The sequence below is a fragment of the Trichogramma pretiosum genome, unplaced genomic scaffold (assembly GCF_000599845.2).
Source record: "Trichogramma pretiosum strain Unisexual culture from Peru unplaced genomic scaffold, Tpre_2.0 scaffold20, whole genome shotgun sequence".
Lineage (NCBI taxonomy): Eukaryota > Metazoa > Arthropoda > Insecta > Hymenoptera > Trichogrammatidae > Trichogramma > Trichogramma pretiosum.
The window spans coordinates 1,876,078-1,903,749 of NW_019641696.1; the positions used below are offsets into that span (position 1 = coordinate 1,876,078).

Sequence of the window (27,672 nt, forward strand, 5' to 3'; positions counted from 1 at the left end):
TCTCTCTCTCTCTCTCTCTCTCTCTTTCTACTATAGCAGTACTAGTAGTAGTAGTAGTAGTAGTAGTCGTAGTAGTAGTCGAATCGCCAAAACGAAGGAAAGAGGGTGGGAAACTGTTATTATATGCATTATACTCGGCGTTCGAATACGCGCGCCTTGCTATATGCGCGAGGATAAAAAAAATCAACGGGGAGAGAAATCTTGCTCGATTCGCTGGTTTCAACGGTAACTAAAAATTTTAACTAACTGACCAAAAGAATGACACGAAATACAACTCGCAAATAGGTGCATCTCTCATACTTTATAAGATTTAGAGATAAGAAAAAAAACTCGTATAAAATAAAAATAATAAAGCGCATCCGCGATTCTCTCTCTCTCTCTCTCTCTCTCTCTCTCTCTCCCTCTTCCTGCGCCACGCAATGAAAAATTCGGCTCGTCACGGCGTAAAATTCGTTTCCGCAAAAATAACTCCACGTGCGCTGCGTCGCGTTCTGTACCATTCCCCGTATCAGCATTTGCACAAGACCTAACGCTCTGCGTGCATACGAGAGAGAGAGAAAGAGAGTAAGAGAGTAAGACTCGAGACTCGACTATATGCGCGCGGCAAAGTCACGAGGATTCGAGCGAGGAGCTAGTTGCTGCGTGTGCGGCGACGGATATAGGTATATCTATATATATATATATATAGGTATACGCATATGAAAAGAACCGCAGAGCAGCAGCAGCATAAGCTAAAGCGAGAGAGAAAAGTCACGGGAAACAATTCGAAATGCGAAATCCTACCAATTTTCCAGCACCACCGCTGCTGCTGCTACTGCTGCTGCGAAGTGGAGCTAGGGAGATGAACAGCCGCGGCTTTATATGGACGCGCATATATACACACACAGCCGCCCGTCGCTAAGATACCGTATAACGTTATATTATATGAGCTCTTTACCTTTAGGATTCACATCGAGCTAGAGCTAGAGCTAGAGTAAGAAAGAGAGAGGGGGAAAAAAAGTCCGAGACAGCCGAGGCAAATATATTTTTGAATTTTCTTATATCGTGTGTGGTGACTTTTCTCTCTTTTTCTATGTGCAGTGCGTGTGGTGTATAGGAAGTACAGGCCCTACGAATCGCTGCTGCCTGTCGTACTTGAGATTTTTTTTTTTTTTTTTGCACGGAACATGATTTTATCGCTTTTATTACATCGGCGATCTATAAACGTGCATACAAGTTTATTCATCCCCTGAATAGGAAATGAAAAATTTGTCGAAAAAAATCATGAAATAGTGCAGTACTTATTGCGATTTTCAACTTTGCCCTTTCTATAATGATGAAAATTCCCCGCGCACACAAATCCGCAGGGCGTATTACATTCGACGCCAGCTGCGCTTCCTGCGCGGAGCTTTCCTTATATATTCGCTTGCGCTGTATATAATAACGTGGCACGAGGCAAAGGAATTTCTCTCGACGCGATATTCGGAAGAATTAATGAGGGCACATGTAAATCCGCGGCGCTGCTGCCGTTGCTGCTGCAATGCTTAAGATCAAGATCAATGGATCCGATGATTATTTTCCTTAGCTCGTCGGAGAGAGATACAGAGAAAGAGAGAGAGAGTATAAGTAAGAACGCGCAGTAATGTTTCGCCGCGCGCGCGGCATAATTTTGCATTGTTGTACTATAAGCAACGTCGAGGAGCTATATATGGAGTACATTGTGTGTATGTGTGTGGGTGCATCAAGTTCGCTATATACACATCGGCTGTATAGTCAGAAATTCAAGGACTTCAATTTCCCAGGGCAAAATAATGTTTCGCGAGTTGGTTGGTGTGTGTATACCGCGCGCGCGGGGAAAATTTCTCTCTGGCAACTAAGTACCGGTACAACTAATGAAATTCTAAGAGAGAGAGAGAGAAGACCCTGCGCGAGTGCATTGAAAACCGTAATCATTATAATAAATTTATTATTAAAGTTGATAACGGCAAAGAGTAGCACCTCGTTTTCGATACAATTGAATTGCATACGAAATTTTGAACTTTTAATTGTTAGTAAGTTGATTAATTCGTTTTCCTAATAATTTTCAAGAAAAATTGACCATTGTACGATAATTTTTTTTTTCCTGTTTACTCGCAACTAACTTTACATGGTTCCGTTGGGTACGCATTGCACTCGCGGAGGTATATTTTAAAAGTAACGACTCATTACCGTCCACTTAGTGCCTACAACATTCTCCTAATAAGAGTAATTTATAGACGAAATGTAGAGAGAGAGAGAGAGAGAAGTGGAGCAGCAGTAGCAGCAGCACAGTTTGAGCTAGTAGTAGGTATCTTAAATAAAAAATAAGGCAAGGTGAAATAATGAGCTGGAAAAAAAGCACGAAAAGAAAAGCGGCGCCAAGTTGAATAATGAAAGAGAAGACGACGACGACGAAAGAGAAGAGGTGAGAGAGAGAAAGGATCCGAAAGAGATAAAAGGAAAAAGGACAATAAGTATCGGATTAAGCAAAGAGAGTCTACTGTGTTGTTCGCCTTATTTTTACACTACGATATGCAGGGTACTACGGAGTATACACTTCGCGCGACCTTAGTGCAGTGAGATGTCTCTCGCTCTCCCGTGATTATCAAGACGTTAATTAAAACAATTAATAATAAACGCATCTCCTTGCCTTCCTTCCTTCCTTCCTTATACCCTCGCCGAGTCGCGCTCCGGTGCGCCTATGGCTCTATACTACTACGCAAATACTAAAAGTATCATCATCTATATATATAGCTCGAGGCTCGAGTCGCGTAGAGCGAGTGTATACAGGAAAAAAAAAATACGCGTAGAAAAACACGCGCCGTGCGTGTCTGGCGAAGTTTATTTCTCTCACATACACACACACACACACACACACGCACACAACTTGCTATACAAATCTATAAAACTAAAGTAGTATATACAACGCGGGCTGCGGCGGACCAGCCAGTAAAGTTTACAGCTTTTATCAACTTGAATAATGCGCGTACATATACGAAACCCCGGGACGTATTATATATACTTGTTATAAAAAAGGTGGATACAACGTTAGCGAGCTCGTTTATAAAATCTCTCATAATTAGCCCGGAGTTGTAGTAGTAGTAGTGTTAGTGGTGGTGGTATATACAACGCTGCGCGCGCGCACCTAAATTTGTATAAATCACCCTAATGAAGCGTATGGCTCTCTGGTCGGACGCCACCACCGCCGCGTCTATGTGAAAAGCAAACCCACCCGAAACTTTTCACACTCGAGCTCGCCCGAGAGCGCCGAGTCGAGAGCCAAAGGCTTTTGTGCGCAGCAGCTTTGGTGTGTGAGTGTGTGTGTGTGTATACTTTTATATAAAAGGAATGACACGAGCAGCCTCGTAGAGAGGAATACGTCACGAGAGAGAGAGAGAGAGAGATCTAGTATGCAGTTCATAATCCGCAACGCGCAGTGTACGCGCGCACACGTGTATACGCGATACATATAGGCGCGAGGGGGGCAGCGGCGGCTGCAAAATGAAATTCAAAGCAATGGCTCCCGCAGGATCGTATACATTATAACGCGCTGCTGTGGCCTCATCACGAGCGCGACTTCGGGCTGCGAGCTCATTAACCATCTGCGTGCGTGCATGTGTGTGTGTGTGTGTGCGCGCGCGAGATACGTAGTACATAAATGTAATGCACAACGCGACGCGGCGCGCCATGGCTCGCGTATCAAATGAGCGCGGTGGATTACGGACGCCGCCGCAGCCGCCCCAGGAAGCTAATCGCCGCGTGGCGATCTGGCAGTGTATAGTGCCTTTATCCGTATGTATATACTTCGAAGCGTGAACTTTTTATTATGAATGCGAAGCCAAGGTTTTTGAGAGAAAATCAAACGATTTGTATCAAGTTGCTGCTTGTTAGTGTATAAATGTGGGCCGATTCTTTGTAAACTGGGAGTGAATCAAACTTGATTAGATTTGGACTCCAAAGTGCTCAGAAGATCGGATATTCTCTTTAAAAATCGTTTTAAAAATCTCTTTCTAGACCGAAATAGAATTTTTTTCTTTAATATAGGCAATAACTACGATGGACGTACCCGAAAATTCGAATAAAATTTGAGGGCATCAAAAACAACAAATTTTACACAATAGAAGAAATAATCATTTTCGTACAGCCATTTTCGATTTCACAGAGATTTCGCCATATACTACGCCTGAGTTCTCTCTCTTTCTCTCTCTCTCTCTCTCTCTCTCTCTCTCTCTCTTAAGCCCGGAGCGTACCAAGTTTTTTCAAAGAAACTTTTGACTCGACTAGCACGCGCGCGACAAATGGGAAGCTTGAGCGCGCGCGAGAGAGAGAAAAATCACGATGTTTCTCTGTATTACAATGGGTTATTTCAGACGTATGTACGTATGTAAGCGGGTGTGTGTGCAATGATTGCAATTTTTTTCTCACGATTCACAAACGTTCTGCGAAAAAAAGGGGGTGAAAGAGCAATATTGCTCGCGCGCATTTCGTGTGTGTGATTTTTAAAATTCTTTTTAAAAGCTTTGTATTGATAGAGGCATCCACTTTTGTCGCGGTGTTTATGGAAAAAAAAGATTTTTGTGTGTTTCTTTGAGGTGACCCATTGCTCGCTAATCAAAGGATGTATTTATTTTTCACTTCGAACAAATAAATCCCTAATCTATACCTTACACATGCTTACATGCGCATCGTAAAGAAAAAAATTAAGCGTTTCAATTTCTAGCCTTCGGAACTCGCGAGAGAGGGATACGGATGCTGCTGTTCTATTGAAATAAATGGAAAAAAATAATACGAAAAAATTATATAAGTCCAAGACACGGCGACGGGGCCTCGCAGGTTTTTGCACTTTGTACTATCCTACCTACCTACCGCGCGCCGCAGAAAGCGAGTCGAGTCTCTTTTTGAATGTATTCTCGTGGGTCATTAATGTTCAGCCAAACTAACGAAGTCGGGAGAGAGAGAGAGAGAGTACGAGAGAAAGAGAGGGAATGAAATTCCATGGCGCGCAGCAGCTGCGGTTATACAGCAGCAGCAGCTATACGAAGCTCGGCAGCTATTCACCGCGGAGCAGAGCAGCTCTCGTACCTTCAACCCCCCCTTCGCGAAACATTTCTACATTATGCATAAAAACGGAAATAAATGGGAAATTATTCGCAGTCACCGGAGATATGTCCCGTGCGACGCGATTTTTCCCTACCTCCTCTCTGCGCGCTGCACATTGCACACCGTGTACCGTCGAGCACGGCGCGGGCTTTTTTTTCGGGCGGCCACGCTATAATACAGAGTACACCCCGTAGGCAAAGCAGAGGCAAGGTAGGGCAGGCGGTGGACGGCACCGCTGTACGCGGGGCACATTGTGGCTTGGCTAGCTTTCCTTTCGTCGTCGTCCTCCTCCTCCTACTTCTCTTACTCGTCGTCGTCTTTCCCTTCGTTCGTTTTCCTTCTTTTTTTTTTCGCATAGGTAGTATTTATGGGCCGCTCGTGGCTTGCGCGTCCAAAGTGTCGTGCGCGTTGTACGCTCTCTCCGCACACCCTTTCCTACCTACCCCCCTTTCCTTTACCTTCTCTTTTTTTTACCCTTATAACACTGCTGCATGCTACACTGCAGTAGCGCAGCCGCCGTCACCGCTACGATATTATGAAATTTTATTTTATTCACGTTGCAGTAGAAATTGCCGCTGCTGCTGCTGCTGCTGCTTACCGGTCTCGATATTTCATGGCGTTGAAATGTACATTAATCGTACCTATTCATTATTTGCCGTGTGTGCAATTATTAATTCAACTTATAGCTGCTGCGGCTGCGGCATCGCATCGGTGGATGACCGTAGCATTGACCTTTACTACTGCGGAAATATTTCTCCTTGCTGTTCTCGGGTCTTATCTTATGGAAGCGAGCGTATGAAAAAATCAAGATGGTGAAGATATCTAGCGATGTTCTCGGAATGGAATTCGACTTCAAAGAAAATGAAGGAACGTGACATGCCGGACACTGTAAAACAGAATTGTTCATTCGAGCGCGTTGATATATAGATGAACTGCAACGAGTCAAGTGCGATCCACTTTAATAATTGCCAAACTAATTTAATACATACTTTTATGGGGGGGTATATTGAATTATGAATATTCCAAAAGTTTGAAACATCTAGCTCGTATAGAATCTCGGTTTTACAAATTCACAAAGGTTCAAAGTTTATAATTGTGTACTGTATTCGCGCGTTCGAAAAATTGATAAAAATTAAAATATAATGTTTTTTGAAAATTAAAAAAATAACAGTCGCAATTGGAGCGTGAAAAAGCTTGACCTAATTCAACCTGTTTCCATTGTATACCATCTAATACCCATTATAAACAAAGAAAAAGAACTTGATCGTCACTTCGCGAGTCAATTCTCAATTTTCCAATTAATTCGCCGAAAACCCGAGCTCTCGACTCTCAATTACTTTTAGTGTATGTGTGTGTGTGTCTATATGCGATCCGACACGCCGCCACTGCGCGAGGAGTTTTATCTCGCAAGCCCCAACAAACTACTATTGGCAATAAATCAGTTTCGAAAAGCGTGTAAAACAAAACCCTCCCCCTGGCCGTTCAAACGAACACCCTTCGCTTTCTTTGCTAGGGATAATTACTTCACTAGCACAGCGCAGCGGAGCAGCAACAGCAGCAGCAGCCCTCCTAAGTATTTACTCGAACTGGTGTATTGGTCGCGCAGAAGCGTATACCGTATATATACAAGCCACATTGTTGCGGCTAACACCCAACACACACTTGCTTGCAGGATGGCCGAGACGACGACGACGACGATGGCGACTACGGCGACGGGCTTCGTTGTCATTCCCTCGAGATTAGGACAAAACATTGCCGTCTGTGTGGTTGCAACTATTATGTGCACTTCTCTCTCTTTCTCTCTCTCTCTGCCTCTCTCTTGAAACTGTTATTTGTCTTGGAGTATAGGAGAAAGGCTGTGTGCAGTAGCCTCTGCTAGCGTTATATGTATAAACTCGAATCCTCGTGGCTTTTACCGGGCTTAAGATGATTCCCTCGCGTGACGCGCATTTGACACCGCGAAAGTTTTTTTTTCTCTACGGTCAAACTTGAATTGTGTACACGATGTAAATGCAAGCTGCATAATGTTGGTATTTACACCCGTAATTAAGTTGATACCGATACAAAATTTAATGCATAAAAAGGAACAATCATAAAACAATAAGGTATCAGGCTCATTAATACTGTGCGTAATGTTGTAATACGCAACACAAAATGAAGATCATTGTAACTTAATAATTTATATGAAAATATATTTTCATTTTCCGTTCAATTATTACCCACATTTTCCTTGTGCATAAAAATCAAAGTGGACAAGTGTTATTTGCCCAAACGATACCATGCTCATGAAACATTAATTAATTAAAATTTCCATTTTTTATAAATATTACGTCGAGACATTTTGTTTGAAAGATTAAATTTTATTTCAATTTTCAAGCTTTGTACATTTGAATTCCAAAAATAAAAGTTAATTACATTTATAAAAGAACAACAAAATACTTCTACAAAGAGGTCTGTCACTATCAATTTCAATTTTTAACATATCATCAGTGTTAATGATTTAAATACGAGGATTTATTTTAATAACAATACACATAACTCCTGTCAAACTTGTCCGAATTGTAAAGAGGACTATTTGCCTCGCTGCAGTGAATATATAAAATAAATCGAAAAATTTAATTATTTTCTCGCTAAAATCAATATAAAGCCAATATGAAATTGACCCGTTCAGAAACATTAATTGAAAATCCCTCCCGAATGGAATGCTGCTGGATTTTTTCTCTTCCCAGTGCCACATAAAAATAACCACTATTTAAAATGTAAAGCCCCTGCACTGCCTCATTTTTTTAGTACAACTTTGTGCGCAAGGGTGAATAAATTACTCCGTAGGCAATAATCATAATCGGAATCACTGAAAATCCGTTCAAGGATTTACACAGCTGAAAGGGTGAGAGAGAGAGAGAGAGAGAGAGAGAGTAGAAAAATAATTTTGCATTCGAACGCGCCCGCGTGGCGCAGTTTACCTATAACGTTTTTATTTTCGTTATACCCTACCGCTCGCTACGTATACGTTTAACAGGCACGAGCTGCTGCAACACAAAAAAAAAACAGAAATTCCGGTCAACTACTCGCTGTGGCGCTGTAGTATATACTACAGACTGCTGCAGCAACGTGGCGTACAAAAAAACTCGATGAATAAACATGCGACCGCTTGCTAGAAAAGCTTCATCGCTTGCGGCAATTACATAATCCCTTTCCATAGAGAGTGAGAGAGAGAGAGAAAGAAGACTGTAAGGCCAAAGAAGGTGGAGAAAAGTAGAAAAAATTAGTTTTTTTTCGGTTGCTTAAAAATATATATACTTATATATATTGTGTGGGGGAAAAAACAGCTTCAAGAAGAGAGAGAGAGAGAGAGAGAGAGAGAGAGAGAGAGAACCTAAGTCACGCTATCGGCTTTGGAAACGGATTGACGTGGCGCGTTTTACTTCATGTGTATACGTATGTCTGTATAATATACATGTCTTTTCGAGCTGTTTTTTTTACTACGGAGCACATAATACATGTACTTCCTGCGTACGAGCTCGACTTCTCTCCCGTCTTTTTTTTTCTTGTTTACATGTGTGAGTGTATGTGTGTATGTAGACTTATACATGTAAATAGCTGAGAACTCGCGCGCAAAGTGTATACGGGTATACGCAAGCGCGTTGCCTTTTACATATATAATACGAGCCGTCGACACGCGAGAAGCTTTTCTTCATTCCACTTTACACTCATTTCTTATACTCGTTGTTTTTTTTTCTTCTTGCTTTTTACTTCTCCTCCTCTTTCTTTAACCTTAACTTCTGAGAAAATGTGCGAGTGAAGGAAAAAAAACACGCAAGAGAGAGGGAGGGAGAGGGAAAGATGGTGAACAAAAAATGACGCAAAACTTTTCATGAATTTACATGATTTCGAACTTTGTAAAAATATAGAGTAAGAGAGAGAGAGAGAAAGTAAGGAAAAAATAGTTAACTTGTTTGCGAGCGATATAACACCCTGGTAATAGTTTCCCGGATCTCAGCGATATGCTGCTTTTTTACGCGCGTGTTCAACGCGGTAGATACTTGGAAGGTAGAGAAATTTGTTCAGAATTCGAGTGTAAAAGTGCGAATCCGTCGGAGAGAACGAAAGAATAATGGGGTTGAAAAAAAAGAAGTGATACTGCACCGAAGAAGAATTTTATTATTTAACGAAGAAAAATTCGAGGAAACTGCAATCCTATGGAAAAACTTCAAGCATAATTAAAAGACAAAACAGAAGTATCTAATTTCATGCAACAAAGACTTGAAAAATCGATCGATCCGTATTTATCTTAGGCACACCTGCTTCCCCAACATCACATAGATCCTCTCGTTTTTGTTTCCTCGAATCGCGGAGAACCAGCATCCAACCAAAGTGCAATCAACAAAAGCGAGTCGTTCCTTGTTTTATAGACTTTATTCAAACAGAGAGAGAGAGAGAGAAGAGAGGCTAAAGGTGCGAGGGGGATATCCAATAATGAAGGCTGTAAAAAGGTTACCGTTCACCGAAGCCAAAGTCGAAGCAGCGGCAGCAGCAGAGAGTGCTTCAAAGTGATTTTCCCTAATCAGCATTTGCGACAGTTAGCGGCGAATTGTTTCGACCTGCTATATACGAGTGCGCGCGTGTATATACGGGACAAAGATTTGCTGTTTTGCGGCTATGCGTATACGTGGGAGCGCGTTTATACTACTGCATTGCGGGGAATCCCCCTAGTATAGCTCGCACACACACAAACACACAGCTCCCGCACACGATTTTTTTTCACCCCCTCTCTCTTTTTTTTATCGTACATCATCGCGCATACCAAAACGTTTGCTCGCGTAGATATATGTATACAGTACAATAATGCGTTCGAGCGATGACTTACCGATTTTCCATTCTGCATCTGCCGTCTCGCGTTTTGCAGTTGGTCTTGAAGTCGTCGTAGAGCTTGACGCAGGACTTGTCGCGCTGGCACTCGCTCAGCGCGTGATTGCACGTCGGAAGAGCTTCGATCGAGTACGGATCTTTTTCTGTAAACAGCAAAGGCAAACAAACACACAAACGTGTCTCGATTATTCACAGACAAATGATATAAAATATAAATGCTTATAATGATATACGTTATCGTGGAAAATTTTGTGCGCGCGCACATTTTTCGTTTGTGTCAGCGGTGAAATGGTAATTGCATCGAATTTCGTTTAAATAATTTTTTTTTTTCGTCTTTTGCTTTATTTTCGACTCATTTGCGGGTCATTAGTAACGCTCTACATGCAACAGAATGTTAATTCGGGCGCGATGTGGCAAAACGATTAAAGGCGTTGAACTGTGAACTCGGCTTTCTCTCTCTCACGCTCCCTCTTTCAACCCTGTATTTATATGTTTTACGTGAAATGTATACTCGGCTGAACCTCCAATTTGATTAAAACGAATTTTTAGAGGGAAGGCTTTTCTCTCGCTGGGTAAAAAAAAATAAATACAACATAGAGCAGCGCGGTGAGTTTCCAATTGAAATTTTGTAGTTTATTCTTGGGGGCCTGTGTAATTAAGAGGCCGCGTGTCGAATATAGTAATAGATGTATGAATATATTTTTTCAATAAAATTTATTCCGATTCTTGGGCAAAATTGTGCTCGTGAAATATTTATTCCGCTGATTATTATTATCTGATTGGATGAGAGCCCTCCCTCACTAGTGAAGCACTCCAAAAATGCTGGAATGGAATCTTTAATAAGAATAATTTTTTTCGAGTTTAGCTTTACCTTTTCATCTCGCGAGTACCTAACATCGCAATGGATAAAGGCCGAAAAAAATCCAAATATTACATCGTGATTTAATGAACGGTCGATAGATTTTTGATTAATTTATAATTAGTTTAAATAAAAGAATATACAAATGCCAGTTGTGTATACCATGTATTGTACACGTTGTTATATGAAATCGAAATGACGGAGTGTCTAGACTATTCGTTAAATCACTGTAATTAAAAATAAAATTCGCATTTTTTGTGTTTCAATTATTCCCATTGACCGGTACTTGATGCATTAATTATCAAGGGCTTATAAGCTCTTCTTTCTCTTTCTATGTAAATACGTTCGCGCTTCACAGTTCAACTTCTTCCTCTTTTTTTTTTTTTTATATCAATTTTCCTTGTATCTTGAGTGAAAACGGCAACTTTTAATTCAACTGAACGCTCACTACGCGGCTTAAACGCTTTATCGCGCGCAAATTCTCACGCTGCTCCTGAAAAACTTATTTCTACAGTTTTTTCCCGAAACAAAACGGGTATAGTACCGTATTGTGCCGTAAAAAATAGTTCTTTTCGCTCAACTTTATCGAATTTCGTGTAATTCACTCCTAAAATTTTATGCTCTCGCGTTAAAATTTGTACTTCAACTTCTCGGGGCATGTAGCGTATATATATGGCCAGTGTAAGGAAAAATAAAGCAACTGCTGCGCTCGTAGAGCAACAAAAAATGAAGGAAAAAAAGGAAGGAAGAGAGAGAGAGATATGTGCCTGATCGAAATTTCATCTGCTCGAGAATATTCTCGTGCACTCACGATCTAGCCGTTCTTTTCTCTCCCGGCTGCAGCCGCCGCTTCTGCTGCAGAATGTATAACGTTTTGCCCATGGAGGCGAGTATAAGGGAACTTGCCAGAACGAGCGCGAGCGCGCTCCTCGATTTATGCTGTCTACGAGCGGGATGATGGCTACAAAAGATGCGCTCCTCATCCATTGCCTGGCTTGTCTCCTTTTTTTCTCTTTCCTTTTTTTTTGCAAGTTCCGCTCATTTTTTAGTCATTGTGCAGCAGTCGAACGAAAAAAAAATTTTTTTTTTATTTTACTCTTTAATTCGCCGGGTGCAACTGTTATCTGCTGTTGCAGCACGTATAAACTATTACGAGAAAAAACACGTTGAAAATCCATTATTGAGCACCGGAATCCATCTCCAGACTTCCGTATCGAAGGGAAGCTAAAAAAAAAACAACTACCACTACTATACTACACCCGTGACGTTTTGTTCTCTCGTTTACATAAATGCGCGACATCTTGTAAATTCATTGAGACACGAGTCGCACAACTAACACAACACAAGAGTATTTTCCGGTGTACACGTAGTATTATATACCCAGTGTATGTACATAAGAGCAGTCGCTCGGCGTTGCAGGGGCGGCGGCGGTGGCGGCTTCGGCGTCGCGGTGCGTCCCACATCGGGGAGATGAGCGCTTACTACTCGTACTATACTTCTTGCCTCAGCTCTCGCTCTCGCGAGCAAGCAAGCGATCCTTTGGGGAACAATGCGAACGAGCTCGGATCAAAGATACGAAGAGTCTGGCTTTATCTCTCTGCGTCTCTTTTGTCTTGATATCGAACTTGCTGGTGCTTGTGCATACGTATAGTACTTTATATACGTATCCGTCACGAAAGGCAGTTTAATACGTCGAGCATTCGCGATTGTTGGGTAAAGAGAGATCTATTAGAAAAAGCTCGAAAGTGATCTTGTTAAATAAGCTTATTGTCCCCAAAAAAATGGAAACCTCGAATCGTACATCTATGGAAAATAAAATTTTGAGAAAAGGAGTTTGAAAATCTCCCAAAAATGTTTAATAAATTTTTTTTCCTCCAGATTTTAAGGTACCACTGAGCCCTTAAGCTCGGCTCGTGACCAAGTATATGTATCAAGAAAGCGGAGGTAAAACGGGTGGGTAGGTAGCCGAGGGCCCGGCGCACAGCAGATCGCTCGTTATACAGTGCAGATAATCCGATCACTCGGCATAAATTAATTGAATCCGAAACCACATCACTATACCCACGTATACAGACGCACAGACTGACACACAGTCCTCGCGCAAGCGTACGCTGTATATTCTACCCACGATAGCAGGTGGACAGACGAGGCGAGAGAGAGAGAGAGAGAGAGTTGGAAAGGACGTTTGATTGGAGCGCGCGCGCGGCAGCGTCCTGCGAGTAGTAGAGTGGCTTGGATTATCACGTTGTTTCGCGCGCTCCTGAAAGTTGCCTATATACGAAATTGAGTCGTTACGTTTTATTCCGCTCGTTAGCGTAAGCCATGATACCGCCGTATATATAGAGAGAAAGACCAGCAGTACAGGGAAGAGAGAGTGAGAGAGAGAGAGAGGATATTTTCACACAATTCGCTTTCTCTCTCTCTCTCTCTCTCTCTTCCTCGTCGCTCTCAACGCCCGACGCGTTATGGCCCTTTTCACGCCGGAGTTGATGCCGTTTGATCGATTTTATCGGCAAACTCCTCGTATACGCGCGGCGCAAGTTAGTCCATATACGGCTATCCCCCGACACATATAGACAGCGAGTAAAAAATTGTGAAAGCTTTCGCGTGGCTGTGTGTGTGTGGAATATAATCAAATGAATGATTAATCACGGATTCATTAAATAAATGGACGTTTCACATGAATTTCATCGATTACTCAGATGAAGAGCGAGAGAGAGAGAAAAAAATCCATCTAATAATTCAAAAATGAAATGAATTTTAATTACAAGGTTGCGCGCCGCGTGGCTCGTGCCATTACAGGTGATATATTGATTAATTTACAAAGTATATTGTAATTGAAGATCTTATATCTGCATCTAGGTCGATTCAATATTAATAATCGTCATTTGCACATGCTTGAGTGGCGCAATAAATGAGAATCCCGCGTACACTTATCTCTCCATCCGATCTAATTTTAAAAACCCGAATTGGAATTAAACTCCATATATACCCCGGCTCAGCTCATTCCGACAGTCAACGATGCACGCGCTCGCGCTGCTGTCCCGTCTATACATATCTACGTGTTATAAGAAATTAATTCATTGGACGTTGCACTGCCGCTGCTGCTGTCGCTGCTGCTGCGACACACAGATGCACGAGTGAAAAATAAATTCTCTCTCGCTCTCATCCCTTCCTCTCTCGAAATGAATGAAATTATATATCTTTCTCAAACACGCGCGCGTACGTATATAGGCACACGCACGACGTGCGTGTGAATACATATCTGTGCTACGCAAAATATCAACAACAACAGCTGAGCAGCTCTCTCTCTCTCTCTCTCTGCGCTACACTATACAACGCAATACAATGCACAAGCCGAGGCGCAAAATTAAATTCGCAGCGCGCGCGAGGTAGGTAGGTACTCCGCGCCTTCTGAATTTAATTGTAAATATCATTTCTGCAGCTCGAATTAATTAGAGTGAAAGAGAAAGAGAGAGAGAGAGAGAGAGAGAGAGAGAGAGAGAGAGAAGGAAAGACAACGTTATTATTAAATATTGGCGCTGTGACGACGTTAACACAAGTCTTTCTACCGTATATATAGAACAAAAAAACAAAAATAAAAGATATGCCTCGGTCCCCAAGCTTAATGAGGCGTCTTATGCTCCTCCCGCGCCCAGGTGTGCTGATGCTGTCTTTCGCTTACTGACTTTTGCGCCCCGCCTCATCTCTCGTGGCGGATATATGCAGTATTAATGGAATTAGGCTAGCCGTTCTTGTTACATACATGACCCGAAGTTTGATGCCGGCTTAGTTGTTCTCGCGCGTCTTTCAACCGCGTGTGCATGTAAGCGCGCAGGCCCGAATATAATCAAGCTCTATGCTACCCACGATGTGCGGGCGGCAGCAGGCCACGCGACTGATGACGAAGTTGCTTTGAAATAAAAAAAAATAATAATAAAACACTTCCTAATTGCGGAGGCTTGTTCGACATCATAGAGGTAAACGCACTACAATAACAAACTTCATTATCCTACGGTTGACCCTACACTCTCTAACACAAATGAGAAAAATCTTTCGTTTGCCCGCGATTTAAGCGTTGAAAGCAAAATAAAAAACAATCTACATTTGGAACGATCCCCGGAAAAAAGAGAGGTGGAAATGCCTCTCACCGGCACAAGTCACTAACAAATTCGATAACAGGAAAAGCTAATAATTTGAACATCGCGGTCGTTAATTAACTCGATTTCCTTGCAATACTCGAGTGCGCGCTGCGTTCGATCGTGCAACGGGGGAGAGAGCTTTTACGAGCTCGCTCGCAGTTCGATAAAACTTTTCGATACACGTTTGAGCGGTTATAGCTAGGCCGAAAAAGTAATCGAATATCATTACACAATTTTTACGTACAAACGCGCGTAACGAGTTTCGTTTGTTCGTTAAAGAAAACTACTTTTAGTACACATGTGAAAGAATAAATTATCGTATATGTATACGTTACTCACCTTTTTTATTAACGTAAATGCATTTATGGTCAAAAAGGAAGTCACGAAAATCATTGCACTCGGGATCGACGTGAGGCTCGTGGCAGAGACACGTCGGCTTGAAGAACTCGAAAGCTTGCAAGCTCTTCAAGGCAGCCTGGCATTTGGACACCGTCACCGTCGAGCACGCCACTGCAAAAAAAAGGAATGAAATGCGAAATTTAGTCGTGACGTATATCAATTGAATCGTGATAATTTATTTAATGAAAAAGTTCCGCTAAGACGAGAGAGATGTCTAAGCAATTGTGTATAATATCAACTCAAATAAAGCCAAACGTCAAACTCATTTCTGTAAATAATAGAAAATATTTATTTAATGATCTTTTACAATGCGCTGCTCAAGCTGCTCTACTAATTACACGAAACGAAATGAAAATCGTGAAATAAACATAACTAGTCCGCTGGCGTTTGCATTTTAAACAAAAGATTAAATTAGCGTGCAGCTTTGAATTCCATAATAATTTTCACTTAATGCACGATAACACAGAAAGCCAGTCTGCAGCAATGCTGCCGCTGCTTTGCCTTTTTCCTTTCTCATTAAGTTCTTAAATTCGCTTCATCTTCTTAACTTTCTTTATTTTTCATTAATTGTTATTTTAATTTTTTTTTAAACTTCTTTAGGCGCGTTGGGTTCATGAATGAGGTAATTTTTTGAAAAATACACAATTCAAGTCTGATAATCGTAAGGTTATAGAATCCCGAGAGGTAGGTATAGCAATACTTTCAATGATTTTATGTATTTTTGAGAAAATTTACGTCAACATTTAATACATTTTAATTATGCAAATTATTTAAATTTAAGTTGATTGAGAAATAATTAACAAGGCTCGGATTGTGTAAAAAATCTTTAACAGAAATTTTCCGTGGTTCTGATCACGAGTACCACATTCCACGATCGAGCCCAGTAAATAATTACGCAACAGTAAATGATTGTCGGGTCGACGTTGAAGAAACGATCGAAGCAGGGTGATTCTTTTTCGTATTTTTAAATATGGTAACTTCAAAGTTCCGTTAAATATTCTCGTGCACTCACGATCTAGCCGCGTTCTTTTCTCTCCTGGTGGCCCGCCGCTTCTGCTGCAGAATGTATAACGTTATGCCCAATGAAATGAGCCTAATAAGTAATAGACCATATGATTTTCCATCCAGTGATTTGACTTATACAAATATTTTTAATTTTTCACTTGCATATTTACAGTTGTAGATACTCGTCATCGAGTGAAGGAGGCTGTCTTTAATAATGTTATGACAAAGTTACATTACCCATCTTATTCTTAATATTGCTTTTATGTATCGACACGTGCAACGATCGAAGAAACGGAGTCAAACATGCTTACAGAAGAAGTAGGACATAATTTGATATGCTGTGCGCCAATTTTGATATTGCCTTATATAATTATTTTTACTTTATCACTTTCAGATTTACAGATATAAAGGTTTTTGCGATTTGAGGCTGAAACCAGGAACATCATTAAAATGCGTGCTTTTGTACAATATGCACAGTTATTGTTACTTTACCATTTGTAGATTCACAGATGAAGGTACACGCCATCTAGTGGTATAGGCTGGCTTTAATTGTGACTAAACTGTCATAAATAATTTAAGCAATTAACGCAAATCTGTGACAGCATTAAAACATTAATTTTCAATTAAAATGCTTTAATTAAAATTAAATCCCTTTTGTTTTTTTGCATTAATTATAATGTATCATAAATTTTTTGTATACTTGATGAAAAAAAAAAATGATCTCAATTTTTAACAGAGATTTCATATAAAAGCTTCTTAAATTTCCTTCAAATCTCCATTAAAGTACAGGTATTTTTCAATAGTACTTCTCTTTCGTATGAATTTTCCCTATTCAATTTTTCAACGCGCTTACTTTCGCGATCCCGAAATTTTAATCCTGTACTCGGATACAGCCGTTACAACTTTTACGAGTCAATAAGTTGATCGTACTGCATTCATTCGAATTAATTTGTTCTCTCTATTTTTCTCCCCACCTCGCTCGACCGCTCGGATTTCATTATACAACGAGTAAAACATTTAAAATAATCGAAACAAAGTTTTGCGCAAATACACGTCAACAGCAAGGCAGCAACGGTATACATAGCGGTGGTATATAGGCAGCAGCGGCAGCGGCAGCAAAGAGAAACGTTCGACCGCTTGTTGTCAGTAGCAGAGAGTTCCTCGAAGCGTCGGTACGTATATATATTCAACGTTTGGATACAGATATATATATCGCTAGAGTGCACTCGCAAAAGTGCGTCGGCGAGATAAATCGCCTTACCGCACACCTTTCGCTCTCTCGTGTCAAGGAATTTACCTATCCTCCACACACACACACTCACACACACACACACACACACACACATTCGGCTATACGAACTTTGAAGAGAATAGGGTGACTGTACTAATACCCGGACAGCTAAGAAGTGATGTTCCATTGCCCGGCCATTTTCTCGTACAATAATCATAAATAATTCTATTTTTTATTTTGACAATAAAAAACTTGAATATTACCCTCAAATATGTCGAAACATGGTAAATTTAAATTAAAAATTGGCCGGTAATTGGTCTTAAGAAAAATCACTTTGCGCCAGTATCCGTGCACTTTTTAATACTATATGATTCCATTAATTTAATTAAAAATTACTATATAAAACGATAATTTCATTTAATGAATAATACTTAACTCGATCATGCCATTTAAATCATTTTATTATTTGTTCAAATGTTGATATGACTTGAATAAAAGTGTCCGGATATTGGGGGGTGGCCAGGTATTGGTACAGTCACCCTATTTCGACGTTTTGTTTTCGAAATGTGCACCCCACACCACTTTTAAAAAAGAACTTCGCGGATGTGCAACAGTTAGCGGTTAAAAAAAGTCGGACCAAAAAAAAAAAAAAAAAAAAGCAACAAAAGGGTGATTACCGAGACTTCGGGTCTCAGAATCACCCAGATTTNAAAAAAAAAAAAAAAAAAAAAAAAAAAAAAAAAAAAAAAAAAAAAAAAAAACAAGAAGAAGAAGAAGAAATGCCGAGAGAAGGGAAGCGCGACAAAGATGACGCGAGCAAAAACGACGACGACGACGCTCTTCCCGAGAGGCCAATGTACGCTTGCTAACGTTGCTGTTGCTTGCTTGTCGTGCCCGACTTTCTCTCGGCAGCGAGCGAGTATGTAGTAGGCAGTAACCATTAATAAGCAGCAATAGCAGCACAAGCACAAGCGTGCGTGTAGCCCCGGCACATTTTAGTACTTGTGATTCTCTATTTCTCTGTGCCACGCGCGAGTCGCGTACATATATACGTAGAAGTAACAACCGATATGAAAGAAGCGCAGCAGCAGTAGCAGCAGCGTCGCCACGCGTAGTTTCGCGTGGACACAATTTGGCTCTCTCCTTTTACTTTTGTTCCTACTAAAACAAAAAGTCAAAAAAAAAAAAAAAAAAAAAAAAAGAGAGAGAAAGGATTGCTCGCGCCACTGGAAAAAATTTCTTTCGATTGTAGAAACAGAGAGAGAGAGAGAGAGAGAGAACCAGGGTAGTAAAAAGCTGTTTTTCTGCGAACATTCGAGCTTTCGCGCTCGAGCGATCATCGCGATCCGGCGCGGTGGTTGCAAATGGAAACTGCAACTTGTCTGCGGAGGTAAAGTTGCGCGCGGCATACGCTACGTATATATACTATGTAGAACTAGCACACACGCGTGTGTGCATGTCGTCTGCTCGCCCGCGCTCGACTACTCACGTACGCGTTGCTGCGATGCAGTACACGCCACCACCGCCGAGAGAAAGAGAGAGAGAGAGAGAGAGAGAGAGAGAGAGCTTTTATCAAGTGCGTATCTACTGCTGCTGTATATGGACCATAAAGCTGTCTCTCGAAAACTTTAGCTCGGCGGCAGCGACCCGATATACACAGAAAGAAAGCTGTACATAAAGCTACGTTATACACAACCGTGGTTGTATAGCTTAAAAACCGCGAAAGCTTCGCAGACTGATATTATATACGATGTGAGAAAGCTTGCGGCGGGGGCGGGAGCGATAATCGGATAGTGAATAGACGACGTTTATCTGGCTATGTGTATGGAGATGACGGGAAAATGATTGCGCACCTCATTCGACAAAAAGGATTTTCGCGCGCATGCATGAATGAATATAGCTGCTGCTGCTGCTGCACTCTTTATACGGTGAGATCGCGGGGGTGGATTTTCGGGAGTGGAGTATATAGCGTGGCTTCCCCCCGCACAAAAGCTCACTTTGTGATTTTTTTCGAGCGACGAGTTCCGTGCGCTGCATTTGGCGATTTTTCGGGTAATATCGCGTAAGTTTATCGAGTTGTATTCGCAGGTTAATTGAAACTCCTACTCTGATGGTGCAATTGCAACCTTAGTTGTCGCTTTTTGACCTTAATACTCGGCATTGATAATGTTACAAAATTCATCATTTGAAATGTTTCAAGTAATGAAAAGTTAAGCGTTTCTATCAGGAAAATCGAACCAATTTTGCAACATTTGCCTGAAGTACAATTTTACTCCATTACTGAACCGCGCATGACATTTTAAGTCCTATAATCTATCGAAATTATACATAACGCGGAATTTGGACATTTCGATTAGCAATAAACGATTGTGAAATTCCGAATCTTTCGAGTAAGCTTTGTCAAGACTCTTCAGTATTCGTCTATCGACTCTAAAATGCAGGTTAATTTTTTTCATTTACCAAAAATAAAGCTTTCAATTCTACTTTTTTGGGTCTATTTATCGTAAATCAATAATCGTTAAAACGATCGACATTACTGGCGCAATATAACCATCGGCATGGCATTTCTAGAATTTAATTGACACTCGTGCGATATTCACTGAAAACCGAGAGCAAACTAAACTGCGCGCGCGCGCGCGCGCGCCTCGATATACTATACTTTGTTCTGCACTTACTTCCTCTCTCTCTCTCTCTCTTTCTCTCTGCGCGACAGTAATTCCAGAATTAACGTACACATATAACGAATGTAGCAATCTGTTCGACACACATATATGACTCGTATAAACTCGACGAGAACGATTCGATTGTCCGTCGCGAGCAGTCGTAATTGTTCACCGCACGACAGCATATGAAGCGTATCTATACCAGCAGCTGCTCTAGCAACGATATTCCGAGTTTATTCCAGAGAGTAGTAATTTCCGATGTAAACAGCAAAAAAGAAGGGTACTTGTGTTACACGCGGCGCGCAACCAAGGACAAAATATACATCCTTTCTTTTGGCATTACTGAAGCTTGGAGCATCCTTGCATTAATATACTCTCTCTTTACCTTAGCCTTTTACTACTACTACTACTACTACTAAGCTAAAGCCTAAAAAGAGCACTGGAGCATTTGCGAGTAAACAGCTCTTGTTGATATATATGTGTGTGTTTGTGTATGCACTTGTGTGAATGTATACTATATGCATGTATGTTAAAGAGCTCATGTCCTTAAGAACCGCATAAGAGCAATATTTACTATGCTGCTTGACTAATCTCGGCGAATCATTAAATTCACTCTCTTGCGCGCGCGACGCAACAACTGCTTATGCCTCTGCTGCTGTTGTCTTTCTCGAGATTAGTCTTGTAGGACGTTGTTGTTATTGTTGTTGTTGCCGCTCCGACACCCACTTGGAAGATTTCGACGCTTTCGGAAAGTGTCTGCTACGTCTATATATATATATTTTGCCTCACGCGCGAGGCACCACTCGACGACGAGCCAAGTCGCAGAGTTGAACGCGTCGATATTAATTTAAAAAACTCGACTTATATCGTACGAGTTGAAACGCGTGAAAATCGGAACATGTTCAAAAGTCTCGCATTACGTAAAAGTGACTACAATGAGTCAAATACTTTACCGAGAGCCACGCGCAGTGATATTAAATTTCACTTGTATGCTTACGCGATCATGAATCGTAACTCGATCTAATATAGCCGTGCGATTTTTCCAGTAAATATTTTTCACGAAGAAAAATAAGCGCGTATGCGAAATTTCAAGGATATAAAAATTCTCGCGAAAATTGCTTTTTTTGACACGGTAAAATTCACTCCAACGCATACCTCACGCGGTTTACCATGTGAATATAATAATTTTTTCTCAAGCTATTTTTCTCTCGGGTATGTGTATGAGCATCGCGTTGGGTGTCAAAGCCGCGCCAACAAGTCGCGTGTGTTTGCGGCGGCGGATTATTTTAGCTTCTAACCGAAAAAAGCCCTCGAAGAATCAAGAGTCTAGCCAATAAACGTGCACACATACAGCTTCATATAGTACACTGCAAGTGTGGCAAGTATACTATATATGTGTGTATTATCTATGCATGCACGAAGTTTTGCCTCTCTCTCTCTTTTCTTCTTACTCACTCTCTTTTTCCCTCGTATATGAGAGTCTATTATATTGCAGTCGGTACTCTTGCTTCTCGCTCTCACTCTCTCTCTCTCTCTCTCTCTCTCGCAACATCCATCCATGTGTGTGTGAGGTAGGTGTGCGCGAGTGTATATAGGCTTTGTTGTCTCGCGCGTGACACCCGAGAGTGCCACACTCCAACGGACGTCGCACTCTTTCTCGTTTCTCTTATACTTATTACGCGACACGCTTCTCTCTCTCTCTCTCTCTCTCTCTCTCTCTCTCTCTCTCTCTCTCTCGTGCCTCGCTGGATTTTTTTTCCTCTCTCCGTGTGTGTACTGTATTATAACGGTATGCGCATATAATACCCACGAGCCGTGTGGCAGCAGCAGCAGTTGTTTATAATATACCGAGTCAAAAAAAGGAAAGAAGAGTTTCAAGCTAATATTTTGTTGTCGCAATATAAAGTCTTGATTCGTATATAATATAGTACATATCGCTGTCACGAGGGCTAATTTACGTCGATTGCTATTAAGCTTTTAAGAGCGAAACGTCGTTGTCATATGGACTATCATCGCGCGGAGGAGGCTCAGAAAAATCAAAACGCGCAGTGGAACTCCGGCGCAATGTCGATGCGATGTAAACGAGCCAAAGCTTTTAATTCATTATATAGGTAAATGCGCGTCGAATTAACGTGTTGATTTTCGTCATTGCAACTCATTATATTCCCCCCATTTACAGTGCGCGTGTGTGGGATTCGCGAGAATTATTTTAATCCGCATCCAGAGCGAACGAGCGCGAGTATACGCGAGAAATTTTCTTAACGCGCGATATAAAATTGCTGTATACTATCAACGTCGGGGGCAAATTTCAATGCATAATTTTATAATTGAAATTCCTCGCTCCCACTCGCGCGCGCATTAAGTTATTGAAACTTGTTATATTGATACACGCGCAGCGCCGCGCACCACGCGAGAACGCTTTATTTTATTTATATCATATACATGTATTTCGTGCATTTGTTGAGTGTGCCAAGCGCGCTCTACAAAACCAAAATTTCGAGAAATTAAATGCTTTCAATTTGTCGTTTTGTACATATATAGTATTAATCGTTGCAATTTTGCTGGCACAGAGAGAGTCACGAGCGGGGGGTAAAATTTAAACGCACGTGTCGTCAACTCGACGTTTAATCAGATTCACATAACATATATTTATCTATAAAGCACACGCGTATCAGCAAATGTGCTTAATTCTTTAACGATTGTAAAATTGATATACACACGCGTGGCGCGGGTACTTACGCGAAGTACAAAAAAATGAAATAATAAAAGATTATATACTAGTTTAAATTCTATTCGTACGGATGCTTTATTCTTTTTCCCTGGTGTGCTTTCTCCAGCTCCCCGTCTGCTGATAGAAGTTTTTTTTCCCTTTTTTTTTCATATCGAACTTGTGTTACACCGCGAAACGCGAAAAGATTGTATTGTATGTGTGAGTGTGTGGTATGTATGTGCGCGCGTGTAGATCTCTTGGTTTGTGCTCGGGCTGCAAAGTTTCACCCGGGCGCGCTCCACTGCAATCTTTCGAATGCAGTGCATACGTGGTATCTAAGCAAAATACAACGCATCCATTCAATTTATAAATCATTTTATACTTTTTGGTATGTAAGTACGATAGAGTGTGCGGTAGAAATTTCTTAATATTATTATATTTACCTAATGATCAAAATATGACCGCATTTAAAAGGTTATGATCATTAATTTTATTTTTTGGCGATTCTTTTGTTACAGTTATTAAATTACAACAATGAAGAGCTTTTTAAATCATCTAAAACGACAATTTAATTATTTCGAAAAATTCATGATTAATATGATTGAAACTCTTCAAGTGAATCGTCATGAACTGCTCGACACTGAATGTACTACTATTTTTACTTTACCACTTGCCGATTCACAGATAAAGGTACTCGCCATCTAGTGGCGGAGACTTGAAGTAGTATCGTATTTAAGGGGGGAAAGGTACCTAAAATCGCAAAAGAAAAAAATTTTTTTTATTGACTTTTTTGAAAGGATTTTTTCTCAGCTTTCCACTACCGTGATCGGAATTTTAAAATTTTAACTGTATCGTGAAGTACAGCCTATTTAGTACCGTTACTTTTACGATTTTTTAGAAAAAATAAATGAAACAACTCAAAGATATATCGTTGCCATTCTCTCATGAATCTCGAGACTTTCATAAGTCGGTAGCGCCATCTATTGATACTCGTTTTATTCTTTGGTTAGAGTACACTAGACCAACTTTAATTCTGTCCGCTGGAACGCCGGAATTCCTATGCTTATACACGTTCCACTACTCTGCGGACCGGACAGAATTAAAGTAGGTTTAGTGTACATCATGCAGAAATTCGGAATAGGAATAATGTGCGCAGCAAAAGGCACATGCCTGCGCAAGCCTTGCGCAGCAATGTGACAGAATTTTTTCGATGCTCGATTAAGGGGGAAAAAATTATATTTTTAGCAATAATAAAAGTACCCAAACAAAGATAAGAACTCTAACTATCATTAGGTATATTGGGTATTGTGTTTCATATGATACATTTTTTTATACTATCCGAAAATTCCTTAAGTGCGCCATAATAGGGGGTTCTCCCCTATTCCCGCTGTTTTCGCAGTTTCCCCAACTGCGTGCATAATAATGCTACATTAATTCATTTTATAAAAATCTCCCAATACTCGAAACATAATGAACTTGGGCCGCGCCGGGGGCAGGCGTTGCATCGTCGTGCTCTATATAACATCAACATACATACACACACAGCTGTGTGCATCGCACGGATGAAACGAAGAATACGTATAAACCGATGAGGCGTGAACGGTTATAGCCATCATACGATGATGCGCCACGCCTGCGTGCAGTAGATTTAACGGCGACTCGCTCGAGTTAATTAGGCGAAAATTTGATCAAAGTGTATATAACGTTGACGATGATGATGACGACGACGACGACGACGACGACGATGGCGATGATGGTCATGACGATGATGATAACGATACAGCTTGCGTGTATATGCAGAAAATAGAGCAGTAAACGATGATCGCGCATATAATGCCTCGTTGTGTGCTCGTATAATATACAGCTGGAACATGGGCTCGTGCCGCTGAAACCCGACAAAAGAAGAGGAAGAGAGAAAAGCTCGCCACGGCCGGAACACGGTATCTAATTAATTTCGCCGCGCCACGATCGTCCGCGCAAACTTCGTGCCTATTATGTGCCCCTTTTAAATATTATATCATGTAATTGAATACAATATTATTTGCTCCAGTTAAAAAAGAAACATGTATCGATTTTTTTCAACTCTTATTCGCGTTAGGATGTATAATAGAATTGGGTCGAAATTAGAGAGTCTCGTACTGATCAGGAAGTGTAAAAAATGCTTCTCTCTCTCTCTAGCTCACTCGGACGCAGTCCCTTTTGCGCTTGGCTGCGGCTGTACGTTATATATCGTCGCCCCAGCGCAGGAAGGTATCTATTTCCAAGCTGTAGCAAGAAGGATACTTACTCGTGCGCAGAGGCAAAAAGGTATCTAATTCGAGCGAGAAGCAAAAAAGTAGCTAATTCAAACGAAGTGGCAAGAAAGTTTTGACGCGCTGAATTTAGGTTGGCAACGCAGACGTAAATGATAAAATTTTGTTTCGTATTAGAGCAAAAAAGAGGAAAAATATTTGAGCTAGTGTAATGATTTTCATCCATTTGTAATGCGAGCAAACAAATCAATCTCACCATGATTTCGACTCAATTTGCCACTTATGGAAAACTTTGTATGTTCTGAGAGGAAAGTAGAAGTTATCGGCTTTACATAACTTTGAATCAAATGTTGAATGTTAAATGTTGAAACAAAATATTATCATTTACGGCTACGTTGCCAACCTAAATTAGCTACTTTTTTGCTTCTACGCTCGAATTAGATACCTTTTTGCCGCTGCGCTCGAGTAAGATACCTTTTTGTCTCTGCGCGCGAATAAGTAGGGGAAAGCGGGGCACGTAGACTCACCTAACTAAAATCCTCAATATAAAGTTTGTAATAAGAATAAATGAAAATTTAAACAGACCAATATCAAGATGAGAAGTCAATGAATACAATGCAATAGTCAAAAGTCATAATTTTTGCATATTAATTAAATGACAACCAAAATAAAGGAAGCGTTGAAATCAGTGCTTCTTGCCCCAGCGTGGGTAAGAGTAACTGGGGTGCGGGGCAAGAAGAGCGCACTAGAGAAGTAGGTTGCTCATGCTTGATACTGTCTGCGCGCACATTGTTAATAGACGTAATTTGTTTATGAACTGAAAAATTATGAAAAAAGTTGAATACATAAACATGTAAGTGTAAATTTTTAGCTATGATTCAAATTTTTACAACACAAAATCTCTAAAATATTCAAAAAATTTTTTATTCGAAAAAAATCGAGTTTAGAGGATAATCCTCGAAATTTTCTGAGATGACCTTAGAAAATTAGATTTTCCGTAATTTCGGGAAATAAACAATCTTCTCCAAAAATATTGAAAAAATTTACGGATGTTTTTTAATTAATTATACAACTTATTCGTTCTATTTATTACTCAAATCAATCGTTTTTGCGATAAAAAATAATTGGATTTTTTTGTATAAACAATTAACTTCGGGAATGCCGTTTTGCTAGAAAAAGCTAATTTGAAAGTCTGTGAAAATTTCTGAGATACAATTACACTATGACAAACTTTGATCATATTTATGGAATTTTTCATCGTAAAACTTTGAAAATCATTTTCAGTTTAAGTTTTGCAGAAATTTTTACTGCTTGTTTTGTTTAGATATTCATAGCTTTTTTACTACGTTTTTAATCCTAAATCTGAACCCGGATTCGAAAAAGGCATTGAATTTCATACTATCATTGTGAAATTAATCGTTTTTGTATTGAGTTAATAATTGCGATCGGCGACGAGCAAAACAACAACACGGTAAAATGAGGTTAAGTTTGAACGAAAAGTCAGCAGACCGCCGTCACGAATCGTCGCAATGCCTGGCGTACCGCGACACTAATGCCCCGCTTCAGGCGCTACTCTTGCCCCATTAAGACATGTTTTTAAAAATTAAATATTTCATAAAATATTGCGTTTAATGAAATTTTGAAAAAAGCCTTTTCATCGGGAAGACATGACTGTTCTTATGAAAAAAAAGCGGTAGCATAAAAATCATTATCAAAAAAGATACAGAAGTGTGAAATAAGAAATTTTTGTAATAATTTTAGCGTATTTTTGTTTCGAGCTAAAATTAATAAAATAAACGTTTTTTCGCGTCGTTTTTGCATGCAATCGATAGTTACAAGTATATTTCAACAATATGTGGGGAAAAAATTTATTTAAAAAATCATTATCATTGAAAAAAACAAGAAGTCGTATTACCCCGCAAGTTACACTTGCCCCGCTCTCCCCTATCCTTCTTGCTACAGAATTGGAATAGATACCTTCCTGCGCTGGAGCGACAATATTATATACACTCGCGCACATCCTTCCACACATACGCACGTACTCGAAGGATAATCGTTCCGGGAGTGCTCTTTTCACCGTCGCCGCCGCCGCCACTGCAGCTGCACTGCACACACACACGCGTGCGACGGTGAGTACGAGCGGCTTCGTCGTCGTCGTCGTCGTCGTCGTCGTGTGTGGCTGCGGCTGTCGACGAAGCGGAAAAGAAGTGTAGGAAAAGGAGAGAAGAAAAAAAGTGAGCTGAAGTGTTTGAGTATATTGACAAAGAAGAGAGAGAGAGAGAGTCTCCAAGACTTCTATTTCTCTATCGCTATATATCATTTACTTTCCAATGTGGGGAGAAAAGAGAGAGAGAGAGAGACAGGTAGTGCGGTATAGTATTGAACAAATACACACACACACATAATGTATGGGACGAGGGAATCAATTTTATTTTCGCACACACA

The 27,672-nt window shown here is 40.5% G+C and overlaps 1 protein-coding gene across 1 annotated transcript in view; it reads right to left on the reverse strand.

Moving 5' to 3' along the window:
- LOC106656465 overlaps positions 1–27,672 on the reverse strand; it is a 187,788-nt gene that overhangs the window by 79,047 nt on the left and 81,069 nt on the right. Inside the window, exons 3-4 of the mRNA XM_023462110.1 lie at positions 15,307–15,477; positions 9,965–10,109 (exon numbers count right to left, since the gene is read on the reverse strand). Coding sequence (XP_023317878.1) covers positions 9,965–10,109; positions 15,307–15,477 — 316 coding nt within the window. The remainder of the gene's footprint in view (positions 1–9,964; positions 10,110–15,306; positions 15,478–27,672) is intronic.